The following is a 20,811-nucleotide window of genomic DNA, read 5'->3' as shown; positions in this document are numbered from 1 at the left end:
CAATCTCTGGCTAAGTAGAATCAGCTACTTAGTTGATTCAACAACAATATGGAAGCACCAAGAGCCGTTGTGGTGCACTGGTTAGAATGCAGTACTGCAGGCTACTTCTGCTGCCAGCTGGCTGCCAGCTGCCAGCAGTTCAGCAGATCAATTCTCACTTGCTCAAGGTTGACTCAGCCTTCCATCCTTCCAAAGTCGGTAAAATGAGACCCCTATTGTTGGGGGCAATATGCTGACTCTGTAAACTGCTTAGAGAAGGCTGTAAAGCACTGTGAAACATATATGTCTAAGTGCTACTGCTATTATTGTAAGCCAAATGCTTTTCGCCTGTTTACCCATATAGCTTTTACATTCAGAGCTCACATAGTCTTCTGAAATGTCTCTGAAAAATTCAATGATGCAAAGCTATAGAAATCAAATTTCATCAAAGGAACATAGTTACAATGTGGCTAGAGCTTTATGTTTATTTTAAGAACCAAATGTCTGCTAATTTATTTTTTGTTCAGAATGCTACATGGCATTGACCATCTTGAGTAGATTTGTTTATGGGTAGTGCTTGCTTACCAACCAAATTATAATAGCACTGAAAATGAGACTTTTGACAGGTCCTTAAAGGTATGGTTTTTGCAGAATCCCTGTGATCATGATTTGGGCCATTGGCAACTAGTAAGCATTTACCACAATCACAGCATCCTGCAGTCAGGTGATTGCCATTTGCAATCTTCATAGCCAGCTTCCAATAAAGTCAATGGGAAAGGCAGGAAGAAGTTTATTACAGATTTATTTATTTATCACATTTCACAAGAGGGACACTTTTACTTCTTTATATCAAATTAAAGAAGAATACAAAAATATAAAAGAAAAAAATGATAACATTGGCAATATAACCCATAATTAATCCATCATCATTATTATATTATCTCCATTCATAGAAATTATTTTTTCTATTTTTAGGTCCTGTTGTCACCACATCAGCACCTAGTATGTATTTTCTTAAATTACTATTTTTACTTACAACATTGTATAATAATTTAAAGGGAAATAGTACCAGCAAACTCTTCATCCAACTTTCTTTCCAAAATCTGTACAGAATTCAGCATGGACCCTTCTGAGGTGCTTTCTCTTTCCTCATTCCTTTTTTGGACTTCGATTCTCTTATCAGATGTTTTCTTGCTTTGGCTCTTCCTTCTGCCTCCCAAAGTTATTCTCATAAACTGGCACAGCTTCTAACCAAAGACCAGGCCATTGAATTTAATTTAACCAAGACAACTCAATTCAAAAAGAGCCCTCTAAATGTTCATCTTTGTTTACATGATGATGTAAAAGAGTAACAAGTTTTTCATCTCGGGTATTCCGGGAAAAGAAACCAGAAAGGTATTTCTCAAATATACAAAATAATTTGTAAATGATCCAAAGATATATAGATCAGGAAGCAACTCTGGCCAGACATAAACATATATCTTCTTAAATCAATTCAACCCCATTCATCTAAAGGGGAGCACTGGTCACAATATCTAGAGTTGTACTGTACACACGCATATGCATGCCCATTGATACACAAAGGCAGAATGTTATCTGACAAAAAAAATCAAGTTGGGAAACACTGATATGCCTTTTTAAAATGAACCTTCACAATGTTAATGAAACGTGTCATTGGGAGAAAATGCTGTTTATATTCTTTTGACAATTGCAGAAAGTGCATTGGTAACAACAACAACCTCATTGACTGTAAGGTTGATGAATGGAAAAAACAGATGCCAGGGTCGCCTTGAAATCTTTCACAATGGGAACTGGGGAACGGTCTGTGATGATGGTTGGGACTTACCAGATGCAAAGTGTTCCGGACTAGCAGGCTTGAAAGCCTGCAACTCGGATTGGTCCGTAAACAGCGGGTCGTGATTGGTCGCCTCAGACTGATCTGATTGGCTGGTAAACGGGCTGCCGTGATTGGGCGAACCAAGCGCAGCAAAGTCAAATTGCTGTCATTGGCTGCCTAGCCGCAGCAAGCCCTATATAAGGGGCTGCTGCGGCTAGGAGTTTTCGCTCAGACCAGAAGTCACTGTTAAAGAGCTGTTGTTACTATCTGAGTCTCGTCTCCGTTCTTGGACCCATCCTCCCATACTTAACACTGGTGACGAGGGTGGGATACGGAGAGAGCAGAGCTGACTGAACACTCGCAGAAGGTCAACAAGCACGTGGCTGATAGCACGCAGACGCCGGCGGAATGGCTAGCAACGCTATACCACCCGCCCCGTTCAATCCAGCCAGCGAGGATTGGGATTCATATATGGACAGGTTCCAAATGTTCCTAGAGTCCAACAACTTGAAGGATGCTACCCTTGGAAAAAAACGAGCAGTTTTCCTGACGCATTGCAGACCTGCTGTCTTTAAGATGGCAAAGGCACTAGCGAAGCCAGCTGAAGTCAAAACAATGGATTGGGATACCCTTGCCCCAATCCTTCGCAACCATTACGCTCCAGCAGTACCGACTCTCATTCGAAGGCACGATTTTTACCAAAGAGATCAACGTGAAGGTGAGAGCGTCGGGGACTTCGTGGCAGACCTAAGGAACTTGGCTGGATTGTGTGGTTTCACCAATCTAGAAGAAGCCATGCGGGATCGACTCGTACTGGGACTGAGAGATCAAACAGTCCAAAGCAAGATCATGGCCAAAGGAGACATCTCTCTCGCAGACTCCATAGCTGATGCCACGGCAGCTGAAGCTACCCGCAAATCAGCAGCGCGTATGCGCCGAACAAATGGAGCCAACCACCAACCCACCAACGACATGGCGACATCATCAGAAAAATACACGTCAGCCACCCACCACAAGGACATCGAATCCTCATCAGATACTGACGAAGAAGACGTCCACAGACTCCGGTCAGATCGAGAGCAACGAGACCGCCGTGGTCGTAAGTCGAATTTTCAATGCGCCGGTTGCGGCAGAAACCACCCTTGATCCAAATGCAGATTCCTAGATGCCATCTGTCGCTTCTGTGAAAAACGTGGGCATATTGCTAAGGTATGCCGGAACAAGAGAAGTTCCAGCCCCTGAAGGGGAGAGAACAATTCCAGGCAAACCGAAGGCACCCCCCACCACAAATCGGGACCGCCCCAGCAACCAGTAGAACCAGTACAACAGATCCTGGAAGTTCACCAGCACACCCAGACGGGAAGAAGCACATCAGACTATCACCATCGGCCACGCTTCATCCTTGGACACACAAAAAATCCGTGTAGAGGTCACCATTGACAATCAACCGTGCATCATGGAAGTGGACTCCAGGTCCTCCCTATCCATGGTCTCCTGGAGAACCCTAAAGCAGATGATTCCCAACATCCGCCGCCGAGACCTCAGCAACCAGAGACTCATATTAAAGGACTACCAGGGCAACCAGATTCCGGTTGTTGGCACCAGTCACTTCCAGGTCTCTTTCAAGGGCCACACTGCAATACTACCACTCACCATTGTGGATAGAGACCGACCCAGCCTATTGGGTCTACAGTGGTTCGCGCCATTAGGAATCGAAATGGCAGGCATCAACCAGACTGAAGGCGATGACTGGGAAGCAACCCTTGTCCAGGACTTCCAAGAAATATTCAGTGAACATCTAGGCAAGTACAAGGGGTCCCCCATCTCCTTTAATCTCCGCCCTGACATCACACCCATTCGCCTGAAACCACGCCGAGTCCCTTTTGCTCTCAAACCTAAAATTGACGAGCAACTGGACAAATTAATTGCCCAAGGCGTGCTAGAACCCATCGATCACGCCCAATGGAAGACCCCAATTGTTACTCCCATAAAACCTGACGGGTCTCTGAGAATCTGTGGGGATTACAAGGCCACCCTAAACCACGCGTTACAGCAGAGCGCCTATCCGGTACCAGTGGTCCAGCACCTTCTACACTCGCTGGGGGGTGGCAGAATATTTGCAAAACTCAACCTGGCCCAAGCGTATCAACAGTTGCCAGTTGATGCTGAAACCGCTGAAGCCCAAACTATAGTTACACACAGGGGCGCCTTCAAATGTAACAGACTCCAGTTTGGAGTCAGTGTAGCTCCAGGCATTTTTCAAAGTCTGATGGAGAGACTGTTACAGGGCATAAAAGGGGCCATGCCCTACTTTGACGACGTCTTAATAGCCGCCCCAACAAAGAGTCAATTAGAAAAATGACTACGAACGGTCCTACAAAGGTTCAAAGACGCTGGCCTTAAAGTGAAAAAGGAAAAGTGCCAGCTATGCACAGAAAGGGTTGAATTTCTTGGTTACCTTCTGGACAAACAAGGAATTCACCCTACAGAAAAGAAATTGGCAGCCATCAAAAATGCCCCAAGACCACAAAACAAAACTGACCTACAAGCCTTCCTGGGACTCATTAACTTTTATAACATTTTCCTATCCCAGAAGGCGACCGTCGCTGAACCCCTTCATAGACTTCTCGACAAACGGGCTTCCTGGTTCTGGGGACGACGGGAGGAACATGCCTTTCAACAAGTTAAGGACCTTTTAACTTCTGATGCCGTGCTTATCCAGTATAATGAAACACTTCCATTGACTGTAACTTGTGATGCCTCACCTTTTGGAGTCGGTGCCATCCTTAGCCACGTCCTTCCAAACAGTACAGAGGCACCAATTGCATATTTTTCAAGAACCTTGTCAAAAACAGAAAGGAACTATAGTCACCTAGACAAGGAAGCCCTTGCCATTGTATCTGCAATAAAAAGGTTCCACGAGTATGTGTATGGAAGATCCTTCTCCATCATCACAGATCATAAACCATTACTTGGCATTCTGGCGGGCGACAAACCTACTCCACACATTCTATCCCCTAGAATGACAAGTTGGTCGGAGTTCCTAGCCGCCTACGACTACCAACTGCGACACCGCACAGGGAAAACCATTCCTCACGCAGACGCTTTGAGCCGCTCTCCACTACCGGAACTGCTGGACGACCCGGCTCCTACACTACAAATACTACAAATTGAGACAATTCCCCCACCCCCACTAACAGCACAAGACATCGCATTAGAAACAAGAAAAGACTCATGCTTGGCCCGAGTTCTGGGCTGGGTGGAGAGGGGATGGCCAGAAATCGAACCCAACGAAACCTTTAAACCATTCAAGAACAGACAAACAGAACTTTTTTCCCAAAGAGGGTGCGTATTGTGGGGAGACTGAGTGGTCATACCAGCAAAACTACAAAAAAAACTCCTACAATTACTGCACGACGGGCACCCGGGCATCGTGCGCATGAAGGCATTGGCAAGAAGCTACACCTGGTGGTCAGGTATGGACAAACAAATTGAAACCTGGGTCGCCACCTGCAGCAAGTGCCAAGAGACGCACTCGGCCCCGCCAAAAGCTCCACTGACCGAATGGGAAACGCCCAGAGGCCCGTGGTCACGCATCCATATCGATTTCGCGGGACCCACAAAAGGGCATACTTTCCTAATAACAGTAGACGCATATTCTAATTGGCTCGAGATTAACAAGATGAAAACAACCACCACAGATGCAGTCATCAAGAAATTGAACAGACTTTTTGCAACACACGGCCTACCAGATGTCCTGGTATCCGACAATGGCCCTCAATTTACTGCTCTAGCCTCCGAACAGTACTTAGCGGACCGAGGCATCCGACACGCACTGACTTCGCTGGCTCATCCAGCGGCAAATGGTAGAGCTGAACGAATGGTCCAATTCACCAAAAGAACTCTACAAAAAATGGAACAAGGCAACATCCACAATAAAGTCACCAGAATGCTCCTTCTCCAGCACATCACACCAAACAGCACTACTAACAAGAGCCCAGCAGAACTTTTGATGGCCAGGAAACTCAGATCACCCCTGGACCGACTCCACCCTGCATACACTCCGGAAAAACCCCTGGGCTCTAGCAGCAAACACCGCGCTTTTCAGGTAGGAGACCCTGTATATGCAAAAAACTTTTCAGGAGACCCGTTGTGGATTCCTGCTAAAATAACTCAGATTACAGGCCCTTGCTCCTACCACTTAGAAACCTCAGATGGGAGAATGTGGAAATGCCACATTGACCAACTACGGTCCAGGCTAACCACGTGTCCCATCGGTGACCCTAACCACGACAGCAGAGGGGGAAGGGAAACCGGGGATGCGGAAATAGAACCAACATCTGGCCGGGAAAGACAAACCCCAAGATCACCACATCACAGCCAACAGAACTCACCAGCTGAAGTGGAGCATTGGCCAACGGGCGATTCACCTAGAAGCAGCAGCCGAGCAGTTTCAGCGGACCCTGAGAGCCCAAGCAGTAGCAACGAAGCTGGCGACTCAACCATTCCGAGGTCACCAGAAGGGAGTTCCAATTATGGAACCGGCTCGCCGTCCCGGCCGATTCCAATGAGCATCCCATCGGAAACCGAGACCGAACACAGACATTTTGAACTAAGAAAGTCAGATAGACAGGTGCGAAGACCCGCCTACCTGTGAGACTATATAACCCCACCCCTTAGACGGAACCTTGAGGGGAGGGGTGTTCCGGACTAGCAGGCTTGAAAGCCTGCAACTCGGATTGGTCCGTAAACAGCGGGTCGTGATTGGTCGCCTCAGACTGATCTGATTGGCTGGTAAATGGGCTGCCGCGATTGTGCGAACCAAGCGCGGCAAAGTCAAATTGCTGTCATTGGCTGCCTAGCCGCAGCAAGCCCTATATAAGGGGCTGCTGCGGCTAGGAGTTTTCGCTCAGATCAGAAGTCACTATTAAAGAGCTGTTGTTACTATCTGAGTCTCGTCTCCGTTCTTGGACCCATCCTCCCATACTTAACACAAAGGTTGTATGCAGGCAACTTGCCTGTGGAGAAGTTATGGAAGCCACCAATGAAGCCTATTTTGGTCAAGGCACTGGCAACATCCTCCTAGAAAATGTTCAGTGCAAAGGGAATGAATCATCAATAGAAGAATGCTCCAATTCAGGCTGGGGAATTCATCACTGTAACCACAAGGAAGATGCTGGTGTCATTTGTTCAGGTAACCATCGCCACTGTTGTTAGTATAAAATGATTTCATAGGATCCTTTGTAGCAAAATATTATGAATGCTTCCGTATCCCTCAGAGAAAGAGCTTACTTTCTGTATTTTTTTTCATAGAAACAGTTTCCCTTACAACAAAGAATCCCATTATACTTAGTAAGTATCATTGTCTTTGCAAACAGTAAATAGAGTATTTGAGAAGTGATCTCATTTTGCATAGAAGAACATATCATAAATACTGAAATTCCTGAATATTGTTATTTAGTGATATAAAAAATGCCAGTGATACCTTTTCTGTGAAACTGATGTGTTATGCTGATTTTCACTGAACACTGAATCATTACTTTTTAAATTCCTGCTGGTCTGTGAAAATTAGCATACTAGAGTTTCGCTGTGAAAGCTCTGTCTGCGTTGTAAATAAATAGTGATAAAATAAGAACGATTAGTCATATGCATTCAAAAATGATAATCAAAACCCAAACTGGATATTATAAACTATACTTTATGATTTTAATAGACTTGCAAAATATTCCTGAGAATAATTAAAATTACTCTGTAGAGAAACATTAAACTATCAGAGTCTTGTGTCTGTTTTCCTTTCCTTTCTTCTTTTATCAAACTCAACTATTTCTTTTCTTTTGGTTTCTACAGCTCCCACAAAAAATACATCAAAAGTGCAAGGTATTTACATTTGGATCATTTTTTAATAAATTTGATCTATGCATTTTTAGTGCAAACATTATACATGCACATATTCTTTTGTGTCTTTAATATGTTGCATTGTAGAACCTTCAATATGATGTTTTATTTGAGCAAATGCATTTTTCAAAGTTTTTCTGGTGTACTCCCTAAAATAATCTCCCTTCTTTTTTTGCATTTAAGATTATTTTCAGTCCTTCCTAATATTAAATTATATTTGCTCTATTTATTACCAGTTCAGGCACTAACTACTCAGAATTTAAGTATAGACCTGTTCCTGCAGTAACCACACCATATCCAATTATTCCAGGACAGTAGATTAACCAGTCTCCTGATTAATGGACTTGAAGTGGTGTAATTAAATGTTGAATAACATTCTGTGATGACTTCTTTGCCTTAAGCAAAACAAACAAAATATTGCCTGCAAAAATGCAAATATAGAAAATTATATGGGGTATTTATTTCTTTTCCACTTCATCATTTTTCGCAGCATATCCTCCATCTATCATTTTTATTTGGTCTATCTAGATACTATGCTAAATGTATTCAAGCCTTCAATAAATTTATATATTTATATATATATATGGTGTTCAGCTCTGTTTGGGTATTTTCCCACGTCATTATAGTTGTGCTTTTAAAGTTGTAGCAACGTTTGGGTAGTACTATTTTCAGTTTTAAATTTTATGTATCCCAAACATTGTTATAAATGGAAGTAATAAGAGTCACATAGGCAAGGATATTTCCAACCTCTGGGATATTTAAGCAATGTCTTCACTTTGTATATTCTTGTTGTTGTTGTTGTTTTGCATACCCATTCTCAGGTAGCTTAAAAACCACACAATTGATTGTCTTAACATTCTGCTTTTTTCTTCTTTCTTTCGAGTTTTTATTGACCCAGATGCAGGGAACATAGGCTGCTTCCTCTCAAGTTGTTATTTTCTTTTTCCCATAATGCTTTTATAAATGGCTTTATTTGACATGTGTAAGCAAGTGTTGTTTTCTGGATTTTTTTGTATATTTATTTCATTAAAATTATACACATGTATGTACCAACACAAGCATACTATACAAATAAAGTCCTTCATTGGCCTTTATTAATTTGTTTCTCTCTAGGCAAATGTCTCTATGGCTGCAAACTCACAGGTCCTTCAGGTTCATTTTCAAGCCCATTCTATCCTTCAAACTACCCAAAGAATTCTTACTGTGTTTGGGAGATAGAGGTAGAGGAAAGACGTCATGTAGAACTCAGATTTGAAGATTTCAGGTAATAAAGGATCTGCTAGTTCAACAATGAAAATACCGTTGAATCATTTTATTAATCTGCCACAAACTCTTGCTTTAGTTACAAACTTTTGTAACTAAACATATTTCATAGATTATATTTGGAAAGTTTTATGGGAACTATCCCACAGAATGCAGGGCATTTTCTCAATCCTTCTATCCTGTAATAGAGTGATCTATAAACTAGAATATGTGTTTATGATTTTAATAATACCATTATTATTGATTGTATGTATCCTAAAACTGCAAGAATACAAACACGTAAGAATAATTGTCATGCCCCTGGTGGAGACTGATTCTGAGGGAGAGGAGGAACAGCCAACAGGAAGTGGAAGGGTGGCTCCAGAGGTTGTGGAAGGGTGGCTCCAGAGGTTGTGGTGGAGGCTCGGGAAGGGCAAAGGCCGGCTGAGCAGGCAGAGGAGGACCCAGCGCCCATCCCCTATCCATCCTAAGGCACACAGGGAGGAGAGGATAAGGGAAAGACGTGGTCTACTCAGGAGGAGAGGGCCTTGATCCTCTTCATGGGATGCAGCTGTGAGAACTGCATAAGAGTTTGGACCTGCGTGCTAGCAAACACTGGAAACAAAGAGTGCTTTATTCCTGGATGAGGTTTATCTTGGTTGGCGTTCTTCCAACGGACTATACCTGGTTATCTTCTTGAAGTTTGTAATTAATTATCCTGGTCTGTTGGGGAATTTTCTCTGGTGTAGTTTGTTTTTGGTTTTTTATTGCTTCGTTATCTGCTCCTTGAGTTGGATTGTATTTCTTTTGTTTGGAATGTTATTTTGGAAAGAGTTTAATCTCCAACTATGAACAATTGAACTGTGAAGCCAAGTTGAAGGCATTAAAGAACATTTATTTATGTTTTTGTTACATCTGTGGGACATTCTAGGTCATCACAATAATATATTCATATACATATACATACATACATGCACACACACACACACACACACACACACACACACACACACATATATATATATATATATATATATATATATATATATATATATATATATATATATATATAATGTTATAGCATGATTTTATTTTACTACTTTAAAAAATATGGAAAGGACTTCATTACTTTTTTCCTTCTGTCCAATTTCTGCTTCACTATTTTTGTTCTCAATATATGAGGCATTAACCAATGGCACCTTGGAGAATAGCAAAGGAATACAGTATGCATTAGGCAAGAAAATTTCAGTTGTAGCTGGGAATTCTTAAAATAATAACTGATTTGAAGTAATTTTTTGTTTGTTTGTTTATGACCTGACAGATGTCTCTTTTTGAAAGCAGAATGCAATGGCAATTTAACTGTACTACTTTATACCAGGAATTCTAATCTTCAAAACACAGGATCTCAAATTGTCTATAACCTCACTAACTCTAATCAAATTTTAGCATTGGATGTGATGGAGTATTATGCATTTTTGCATAATAGTACATGCTTAAAATTTATAAGTGACTCTGCTTTGTATTTATAGTATTGTAGAAGGATGCATATATCATGATATAGCCTCCCACTAGAAATAAGATTGATCTCACATTTTTTGGTTTTTAAAAACTGAATTGTTAGAGACAACTTATGCAAGATAAAACAATACCATTTTATTTTACTACTTTAAAATGTATATAACCAAGTTTATAAAATATAAATAAGTTGTATTGTTTATTTGCATATGGTTATGGTTAATCACCTAGAAATAAAATAATAAAATAAAGTATATTTTCTTTAGATTTAATATTGTGGTGAGCAACTTTTCTATTCTGGGAGCTTAACTTTTTGAAGAAGGCAAGATAATTGATATAATGTGGGTGGACCATTTTTTTTTCTTCTTCCTCCGTCTGAGAAGTTTAGATTTATCACTCTTTTGAAATTCTGCTATATTGTCTTAGGGCTCACAGAAATACTTTTTGCACGTTTTGTGCCTCAGAACTGAAGCAAAGTTGTAGTTGGTTTGGAAGAAGGACAAGGAAGGAATTCAGATGTTTCTGGGTATTGTTGGATGCCTGGTTGCCCACCTCTGCTTTAATGAAACAACTTCTGTGGGAATATTTGGGAAGGACAGCTTTAACATATTTTTAAAAATACTCATCTTTTTCTCCACAGAGTGGAAATTACCAGGTTCTGCACACTTGACTATGTGGAGATCTTTGATGGCCCGTTTTCAACATCCACTTCGTTTGGAAAAATTTGTTGGAATCCACGAAAGAGATACTTATCCTCAACAAATAAAATGAGAATTGTATTTATAAGTGATTCTAGCATAAGTGAAAAAGGCTTTCTTGCACACTACCGAGAAGTGCCTCCAAGACAAACTGTGATTACAAGTAAGGCTGCTTCACAATTATCATTCTCTTGTCCAATTTCTGTATTATTACCAGTAACTTGGTATTGCTCCACTTCTTTTCCTTCCTTCCTAAAAGAACCCTTATATTTCGCAGACATCTCAATTGAATATTTTAGTCCCTTCAATATACAGAGGGCCCCTTTGGTGACCTGGTTTTCTGTATACCTACAAATATAAAACTAAGGTTGTTGAGAGTGTAGAAATAAAAAGAAAGCTGCAAAGTGGATGAGCATTTGTTGCTGCCCAATTTTTCCATCTTTGGTTTTTTTGGGGGGGAGTGGTGGGTCATTGCCATGTTGTTTTTATTATTTGGTAGTTCTGCTTTCTTCCGAGCTCCAATAGTTGGGAAGCAGGCAACATACAAACTGAATGCATTTCACAAGGAGTGGGACCTACAGCAGGCCCTTCAGACTTCTAAATTTGATTTTGGCAAAGGATTCCAGAATATCCTAAGACAGGGATGTCAAATTCAATTTCATTGAGGGCCACATCAGGGTTGTGTCTGACCTCAGAAAGCTGGGGGTGGGGGTGGCCATGGTGCTAAGGCAGGACTTCCCTGAGATCCTCCCTCATTCTCATTATAATCTGCTTGCTTGCTTCCTTTCCTTCTTTCATTTTCTTCTTTTTCCTTTCCTCTTCGTTCTCCTTTCCTTCTTCCTTTCCATCTTTCCTTATTTTTCCTTCCTTGCTCTCTTCCCATCTTCCCTTCTTTTTCTTTGTCTTTACTCTTTACTCTTTCCCTATCTTCTTTCCTATTCCCTTCTTGCATGCTGAAATGCAAAACATTTCTCCTTTTGTTTTGTTTTTAGTTTTGATAGCCCTCTGCCAGCAAAAATGGAGCTCGGGAAGGTCATGTGCAGCTCCCCCCCACGCCCCATTTTCAATTGCAATGACCTCATGCAGCCCTCTGCCAATGAAAATGGAGCTCGCAGGGGGCTGCAGGAGACCATCATGGATGAAAATGGGATGTGGGAGGGCATGCATGCCCCCCCATGGTCTATTTTCGCTGGCAGAGGCACCGTGGTCTGGTCCTTTGCTGTTTCCAGGTCATCCCCATGGGCCAGATCTGAGCACCCCACAGGCTGGATCCAGCCTTTGGGCCTTGAGTTTGATATCCCTGTCTTAAGAACTTGCTTTGGGCATGATCAAGGTATTTTCAATACTTTTTTGGCCCAAAATGGCCACTTCCTGTGAAGAGGCTCTAGTTGCCCACTGTCACAAACATTAAATATTTTTTCAATGACTAGCTAGCTGAATTGCTTAAATGAAACAAATGGAATTTGGGCTCTCGCAGCCATTGCCTCATCTGCTCCATAAGTTGTCATGTCACCACTCACTCCAGCAGCATCTCTTACCAAACTGAGAAGAAAACTCCCTCCTTGTCTCTACTGCTCTGGCTTCTTTTATACTTCTTTCTTCTGGACCCTGCTTGACAGCTTGCAAGTACTTCTAAGGACATTTAAACTCCTTTTTCTTCCTTTCTCTGCAGATACGTATGCACCTAGATTGACAACTGACAGATCATTGCAGAGAGAGAGAAAAAAAAATACTGCAGTCTTGATAATTTCACAGCAGTTCATCCTCCTACATGGAGTTTAGCATTGATATGTCTCAACTGTAGATTTGTCATGGAAGAAGACAATTGCTTTTGCCTCTAGTCATCAGTTTGCATTTGATTTTCCCTCCAGCTCAACTTTTATATTTTATAAAACTATAACGCATAAAACATTATATTTTAAAGCAACAAATTATATATGTTCAAACATAGCATCTCACCATTCTCTGGGATAGCTTAATGATTACATTGCGGATGAGAACAATGTAGCAAAACATGGTAATAAAACTATATAAGCTAAAATATGGAATAATAGTATTGCAAACATTTCTTTCAACAGCCTTGCCACCACCACCACCACCACCAACTACCACAATGGCCACTATAGCCAGTAAGTAATATTTTTATGATACGTAAAACATTCATATATGCATGTGATTATTGTTCAGCTTGTTCAGCATTTTGTACCTTGTTCCATAAATTAGTATACATCAAATAAATCTGTATCTGTTGATAGATCAGAGCTCAGGATCAAAATAGCTTTATTTTAAACATGTTTTAAAGTTGATGCACTTACGAAGTATCCCTTGAAATGTATTTTAACTATGTACTGTTTTCTTTTCCTGATTGCTCCTGGTTCCTTCCCCAATTTGGGAATGTCTCCAAACCAAAGAGGACAATTCACTCTCTGTCTCATAATGTACAAAATCCATTCCCATGTTAAATGAATAAATAAAATCATGGGAAAGGTATATTACAAAACAACCGTGAATATCCATGAAGAAACCTTATCATTGTTGATTTTGCAAGATATACCTTAAGAAACTAGTAACATTCATTGTTAAAGAAATTTGAATTCTCATAATCAGTATCCTTAGACTGGTTGTAGAAAGCTAATCTTTTTTGGCCATAATGTTGACAAAAAATGAAATCACATCCTATAAACTGTCATTTTCATGATAACATTTAAAGCAGGGGTCCCCAACCCCCAGGCCACAGCTGATTACCGGGCCATGGCCTATTCGGAACTGGGCTACACGTGCAGGGGACTGATGTGCACGTACACACACGCAGCCCAATTTGCACGAGTGGCGGGCCAGCAGTGCACACGAGTGTGTAACTCAACTTGTACAAGTCAAGCTCATGCAATTTGAGCTGTGTGCCTGCATGCCAGCCTACCGCTCGCACAGCCTGGTTCCCCTCTCTCCCTCTCCAGCTGGCAAAGTTTGGGGACCGCTGTTTTAAAGACAATTAAACTTTTTTCTTTTTGCAAAGATAAACTCTAAGACTTTAAATTTCAAGATTTTGTATGTCCCTCATTTGAACCTCCAGTTCTCTTCTATGTAGCATATACCATATACTTCTTAGACTTCTAACATATTCAGTTTTCTTTCCAGCGGCAATCTTGCTTCCTCTACACATGCCTGTTTTGTTTAATATTCATAATGAATCGGCTAATGCTACTTCATTCATATTATATAATGTTTGAACTAGCAATGCGGTAACTGAATATGGATACCTCAGATGATATTGCTCATACTCCTTTTCTCAGTCCAGCAGTAAGCAGGCTGTAAGGTTATAGGCCCATTTGTTACACCATTAGCTTTCATTGCAAAATCTGGTTGGAATAATAGCCAAACATACATTTCCTACCTGCCATGATTTCTTCAGCCAGTCATGGAGTCACTGCTTGATTGTTGCTTAGTTTCTAGTCCAACAGTCATAGGATCAAGTAAGCCTGGTATTTTCCAAGAGTTAGCTGGCTTATATTTGAAGAATAGTTCCTAAGTCACAGATCCAGTAATCACTCCATAAGTTACTTCTACAAGCTAATTTGTAAAAGATTTCTTAATCATATTTTTTTTTTCTTTCATAGCTCTTCCGGATGATACCACAGATTTTGGTAATATTTATTGTTGTTCAATCACTTCATTAAACATTTTCATGGGTCTATGGTATTCAGCATGAATTCAGATAATTATATTTCTTTGTTCAGTAGCAAAATGAGTGGCCTCTCAGAGTGGCCTCTCAGTAGGTTGAGAGTTCAATCCTAGATAGTAGGAGATGTTTTTTTCCTCGGTCGCAAATTTAAAAAAAAAAACCCTGTGAAGTTCACATAGGCATCAGGAAGGGCACCCGGTCAGTCAATGCTCAGGTCCACCCACTTGCCCCAACTTTACCAAGTAGAGACCACAGGGTTGTAAAAAGAAAGTTCAGTAGCAAATTGCCACCCATACAAAGAGTGAAAGTTTTTGGAAACCACCACAAATATCAGTGTCAACAAGGGTGGGTGGGTGTACTGGACAGAAGTGTCCCCTTCACCTCCCTGCTGCTTAAGGTCATGTTGAAGGGTGGACATGATTTCAAAGATTTAGTTACTGATTAAAGTGATCATGGCAAAAACATCACTGATGGGAATGGAGGAGGAAGCAAAGCCAGGGTTTTTGTTACTTAGGATGCCACAGCTGTGTGAATCACCTGTCTGATTCACTGAACTTTACAAAACGTTCAGATGCCCTTGCCTTCTATTTTTAACTCCTGACTTCTTCGTCCATCTTTTACTTTTTCATAGGAAGCTTGTTAAGAATAAAAGATGGAACAATTGCACAGTGGCTTTTGACTCACAGTACTAGGAATATTATAGCTAATAAGGCCCTGATATTAATGTGTGCAATTATACCAAACAATTTTGAAATGAACTAATAAATAGCTATAAATGTAAAACAACATGAACTGATTGCTGATCAGTTTGGAAACGGAGAGTGAAAACTCTTAAGTACCATTAAGTGTGGTTATTTTAACTAATGGTAAATCAATTATATCTGCATTTACATGGTAACCTAGCTACAATTTTATATATTTTCTTCTTACTGACATAACATTTCCTTTCTCACTGTGCAGTAACACTTACTTGCTATACGGAATACATGAAGGCAGTTATTGGGAAACAATATCTCATTTCAAAGGGCTGCCTTGACTGTAATTTGTACATAAGCGAAGCCACCTGTACACCTGATATTTCAAAAGATAAATTTACATTCTATATACCATATGATGGTTGTGGAACCAAAAGAGAGGTAAGTATCTGATAATGTGACCGGTCACTATAATGGAATGGTTGTTATTTTGAAAAGTTTAAGGCTGAAAATCTCAAAAATACAGTGTCATTTTTTTTTTCTTGCAAATAAATTGTGCTTAAGGAGGTGCTGTAACTAATTCTTATTTGAAGATGTTAACCAATATTTGATCATCTAAATTAGTGGATAGCCTAAATGATATGATAAAAGTCTTTAGATGAGTGAGACTTCCTACTTTTCAATTTAAATGAAAATTCAAGTGATGGCGCTCCCACAACTTCTGAGCGCAAGCTGTTCCATTGGTTGATTGTTCTCACTGTCAGAAAGTTTCTCTTCCTAGTTGATAGCAGAAAAGCAATACAGTATTCAGCACCCCTTTCCAAATATATGTATATATGGCTATTCACACGATCCAAAAAGATCTGATATCCAATCAGTTCAAGGCATTGGATTTAATCATGTGCCTTTGAATTGCTTTAGAGCAGTGTTTTTTTTTTCAAATTTGGCAAGTTTAAGATATGTAGCATTTAACCCTGCTTTAAACAAATTCAAAAGCAATTCCAAGACATGATGGACTTTCTGGCTACCTGATATTAGGCATTGTCATGGTTTCTTTCCATATATAGCTAATGTTGACTAGGGTGATGGAAGGATGTGATGTATTCTGTAATATTAATATAAGCCAATGAACTTTATCATTTCCTAAATCCTGGTTACATTTGAAAGCTTGTTATTTTTTTACCTAGAAAGAAAGCCATATCATTGCATGAAAATTCCAAAGAAAGTGGGTTGCTGTTATATTTCTTACAGGTGTACTATAAATGCAGAAATGATAATACACCATTTGTCAGTCTTTCAAAAAAAAATGTACAAGCAGTTATATGGCCTGTCTTTCTCAAAAGAACGAGTCAATGCACTTGCAAAAAAGCAAGCGATAGAGGGTAGGGGATACTTCAGTCTTTCCTAAGACCTTAGTTTTAAAAGTTTTTTTCATTTTTTAAAATGTGAGTAAAGACTTTTTAGTTTACTATAGCTCCTCTGCAGGTACTTTGCTGTACAATTTGAAGATTACTATGCTTTTTTACTCTCATTTCTGCTATTTTCACCTTAAGAGAACTATAGGGAGGAAAATGTTTCAAAACTGTATTGTAAAACCGTTGAAGTTCTTTACCATAATTCTTTAGCTCCTTCCAGGCAGCAATTCTTTCTATTAAATCATGGGTGAAGATCAAATGTTTTAAAAACGACCGGATTTATATATTTTGCTTGATGTTTTAACAGAATTATGGGAAGATAAGCACTTTCACCAATATTGTCAACAGCACTGGGGATGGCGTAAATCCTCAGTTTCGATTCATCTGTAAAATGGAGCCCAGGAAAAATATGGAAGTCACCCACAACATTGATGAATTTGAACACTCAAAGCAAGGGCCAAAATTTCATATGGAATTTTTATTTTATGAGTCACCTTTCTTTAAGCAGCCAATCAATAACATGGGTTACTTTATGAACGTGAACCAGAATGCATACATCCAAGCCACACTTTACAGCTTTAATATAAATCAGATATTATTCATAGACTCTTGTGTGGCATCCCCTAATCGTTACGACTTCAAAACTGAAACTTATGTCATGATAAATAGAGGGTAAGGCTAACAAATTAGTATTTCTTCACATAATCATTACTTTTTTTGTCTCTGTATCGTATCAAGATACATTTTGTCATCACTTTATCTGCATCTCCAGAATATTCTTCTGGAAGCTTCCCTGTAATGCTTCTAAATGTGTCAACCTGATGCTTTCCAAATGTGTGAAACTTCAGCTCCCATAACTATAGCCAGCCAGCCAATGATCATGATAACTAGAGGTTAGATAAGTTATAGTCCAGCACAACTGGATCAAAACATGATGTTGAAAAGTGCTGTTTCTTAACACCAAATGTAACTTCACCGAATATTGTAATTTCTACTTAGATTTGATTGGTTCATTTGACAATCTATTATTGGATACCACCCAACCTCCCATTATTTTTGTCAATATGCTTTTTATCTTTCTGCAGTTATCTTTAGTCTCTAATCCTGTTTCCAACTCTCTCCTGTGAAAACCTTTCCTGATTCATCAAATGCATCATAAATTTCCCAATTTTGACAAGTAGATAATTATAATTGCTAAATAATGCAGAATAAATTGAAAACGACTGATCAACACAAACATATATACAAGATAGATAATATTATAGTTCATTCATTTGCTAGGAACAACCTAAGAATCTCAGTAGAATAAACACAGAGGAGAGTGAATTATCCGTGCCCTCTATGCTTATGTGTTTTTCAAGTAAATATTTTAGAAAAGTGAATAGATAGTATAGTGTATGGTGCATTGTGGGAAATTAAAGCTTGTCAAAATAAATTAAACCGGCCATGTGCAAGGGTGTTTATAAATGAGAGTTGATATGTCAGGGGAAACATGAAAAGAAATTGAAGACAGTATTAATGGATTATTTTAAAAAGGGGTCCCCAACCTTGGCAACTTTCAGCATGGAGGACTTCAACTCCCAGAATTCCCCAGCCAGCAGAATTCTGGAGAATTCTGCTGGCTGGGGAATTCTGGGAGTTGAAGTCCTCCAGGCTGAAAGTTGCCAAGGTTGGAGACCCCTGATTTAAAAAGTATGAGGTAAAATAAAATGAGATAATGAATGGATGCTGAATGAAAGCAGATGAATACAAAAGTAAGTGTCCTGTATGAAAGAAATACAGGTGGTCCTTGACTTATGATGACAGTTGAGCTCAAAGTTTGTGTTGTTAAGTGAGTTTTGCCCCATTTTACGACCTTTCTGGCCACAGTTGTTAAGTGAATCACTGCAGTTGTTAAGTGAATTTGGATTCTCCACTGACTTCGCTCGTAAGAAAGTGTCAAAATGAGATCACATGACCCCAGGACACTACAACCGTCATCAATATGAGTCAGTTGCCAAGTGTCTGAATTTTGATCACATCGCCATGGGGATGCTGCAATGGTCATAAGTGTGAAAAAGAGTCTTAAGTCACTTTTTTTCCAGAGCCGTTGTAACTTTGAATGGGCTAAATGAACGGTTGCAAATCAAGGATTATCTCTATGTGAAGGTTGTTGTTCATATGGAGCAAATGACTGGGATTGAATCGCAAAACAGTTTGAGGGTAATGATTGAGAAAATAAGGAATGTATATAGTTGATCAAATTTTCAAAACTAGGATGAAGTTCAAAGAACAAATGTATGGAGTGTTGCATGTGCAGAGTGGAAAGAAGGATGGTTTGCAAGGACCAAACAGTACAGAAACATATTCTGAATAGTGCTGGTACAAATCAGAATTAGTCCTATTTCTGATTCATTCCACTATCTTGGGCCCCTAGTTTCTTTGGCTTCGTGTTTCTTACCCTTTTTCTGCGCTCAGCATATTGTCTTTTGTCCTATAAGATGCCTATGTATGTATGGTTTTTCAAAAAAAAAAATCATTTTAAAATCTTCCTCTTTTATTGTTCTTGTGTATTTTATTATTGGAATGGGTTGACTAGCAACCTATTTGCAATTATGCAACTATGCATGCAATCTATGAACAAATACTCTCTCTTAAGCATGATATTACCATTGCTAGTTTAATTCAGTGAAATTGTATTCATGCAAGTTCTAATAAAAAATGACATGTCTGTGTTCCATCTCTTTCAGATGCAAAATGGATAGAACTTACCAACTTTTTTCTTCAAGGAACAGGAGAAGCATTAGCTTCAGATTTAAATCTTTCATATTGAACAACAACTATTCCACAGTATATATTCGCTGCAAGATTTTTGTGTGCAAAGCACAGGATTATTCCTCTCGTTGCTACCAAGGCTGCTATAAAAATAATAGAATAGCATGAAACTAATTTTTCTAGGCTTATCATGCTTACCAAACGAATAGCAGCTTGAATGTAATCAAATGCACAATTTTGTCTTATCTTGCAAATCTTTCTCAATAATGACAATTTTTCACATGCAGAATTGAACTATTCAATGTTTAAATGTTCTCGCTGTTGTGCTTTTATCTATCGTCCTCATTCCTGCCATCTGGTACACTTTGATTTGATGTGGGGACATTTACAACTCTTGTGCCTGAATTCATCATACTTAATTAGTTTAACAACCTAGCAAAATAAATAAAGAGAAACATTCTGGTTTTTTGTATTTAATCACATTGGGAAAATTGTCAGAGTAATTGGTTTTTATCCATCATTATTTCAAAGTGAAATGTTATTCTTATCATTTGGTAATACACTGAGACTATATTTCTATTCTATGAAGCTATAGGCTACTATATCTAGGTTTTATTCAATTGACTCAAATGTCACTCAGCATTTAGAACAATAAAATGCATAATAATTTGGATATTATTTAATGCACAAGTTTTGCTAAATTTGCATCACAAGTGGAGAACTAATGGAACTTGGACTGTTGAATTTAGAAAGGGAAGCCATATCAAATAATTTTGTTAAAAGAGTCAAAGAATACATTTTAGATTTTTAAAAAGAGTGCAGCAATCTCAGATTCAATAGTATGAACTAAAAGAAAAGCCTTTACCCATTACAATAAATAAATATTGATCTTTTCTGCTCTATCATTATGATCCAGATATGTACATGGTACATTCTACTCCAGAGGTGGGCAACTATGGCCCCTTTATGACTTGTGGACTTCAACTCCCAAAATTCCTGAGCTAGCATGGCTTGCTCAGGAATTCTGGGAGTTGAAGTCCATAATTCATAAAAGGGCCATAGTTGCCGACCCCTGTTCTACTCTGATCCAAGATTGTAACCC

The 20,811-nt window shown here is 39.4% G+C and overlaps 1 protein-coding gene across 1 annotated transcript in view; it reads left to right on the top strand.

The window, feature by feature from the left end:
• The window catches only part of DMBT1 (deleted in malignant brain tumors 1), a 100,572-nt gene extending 80,406 nt beyond the window's left edge, over nt 1-20,166 (top strand). The window contains exons 50-57 of the mRNA XM_087965681.1: nt 955-981; nt 8,825-8,975; nt 11,109-11,329; nt 13,245-13,295; nt 14,781-14,807; nt 15,806-15,981; nt 17,263-17,627; nt 19,685-20,166. Of these exons, the coding sequence (XP_087821807.1) occupies nt 955-981; nt 8,825-8,975; nt 11,109-11,329; nt 13,245-13,295; nt 14,781-14,807; nt 15,806-15,981; nt 17,263-17,627; nt 19,685-19,877 (1,211 nt within the window). The 3' untranslated portion in view covers nt 19,878-20,166. The remainder of the gene's footprint in view (nt 1-954; nt 982-8,824; nt 8,976-11,108; nt 11,330-13,244; nt 13,296-14,780; nt 14,808-15,805; nt 15,982-17,262; nt 17,628-19,684) is intronic.
• Nucleotides 20,167-20,811: the final 645 nt, after the last annotated feature.

Source organism: Notechis scutatus, chromosome 4, assembly GCF_049901735.1.
Source record: "Notechis scutatus isolate UNSWTSFEM ecotype Mainland chromosome 4, rNotScu1.2, whole genome shotgun sequence".
NCBI lineage: Eukaryota > Metazoa > Chordata > Lepidosauria > Squamata > Elapidae > Notechis > Notechis scutatus.
The sequence above is the reverse complement of the archived record's forward strand: the minus strand, read 5'-3'. Positions and strand labels throughout refer to the sequence as shown.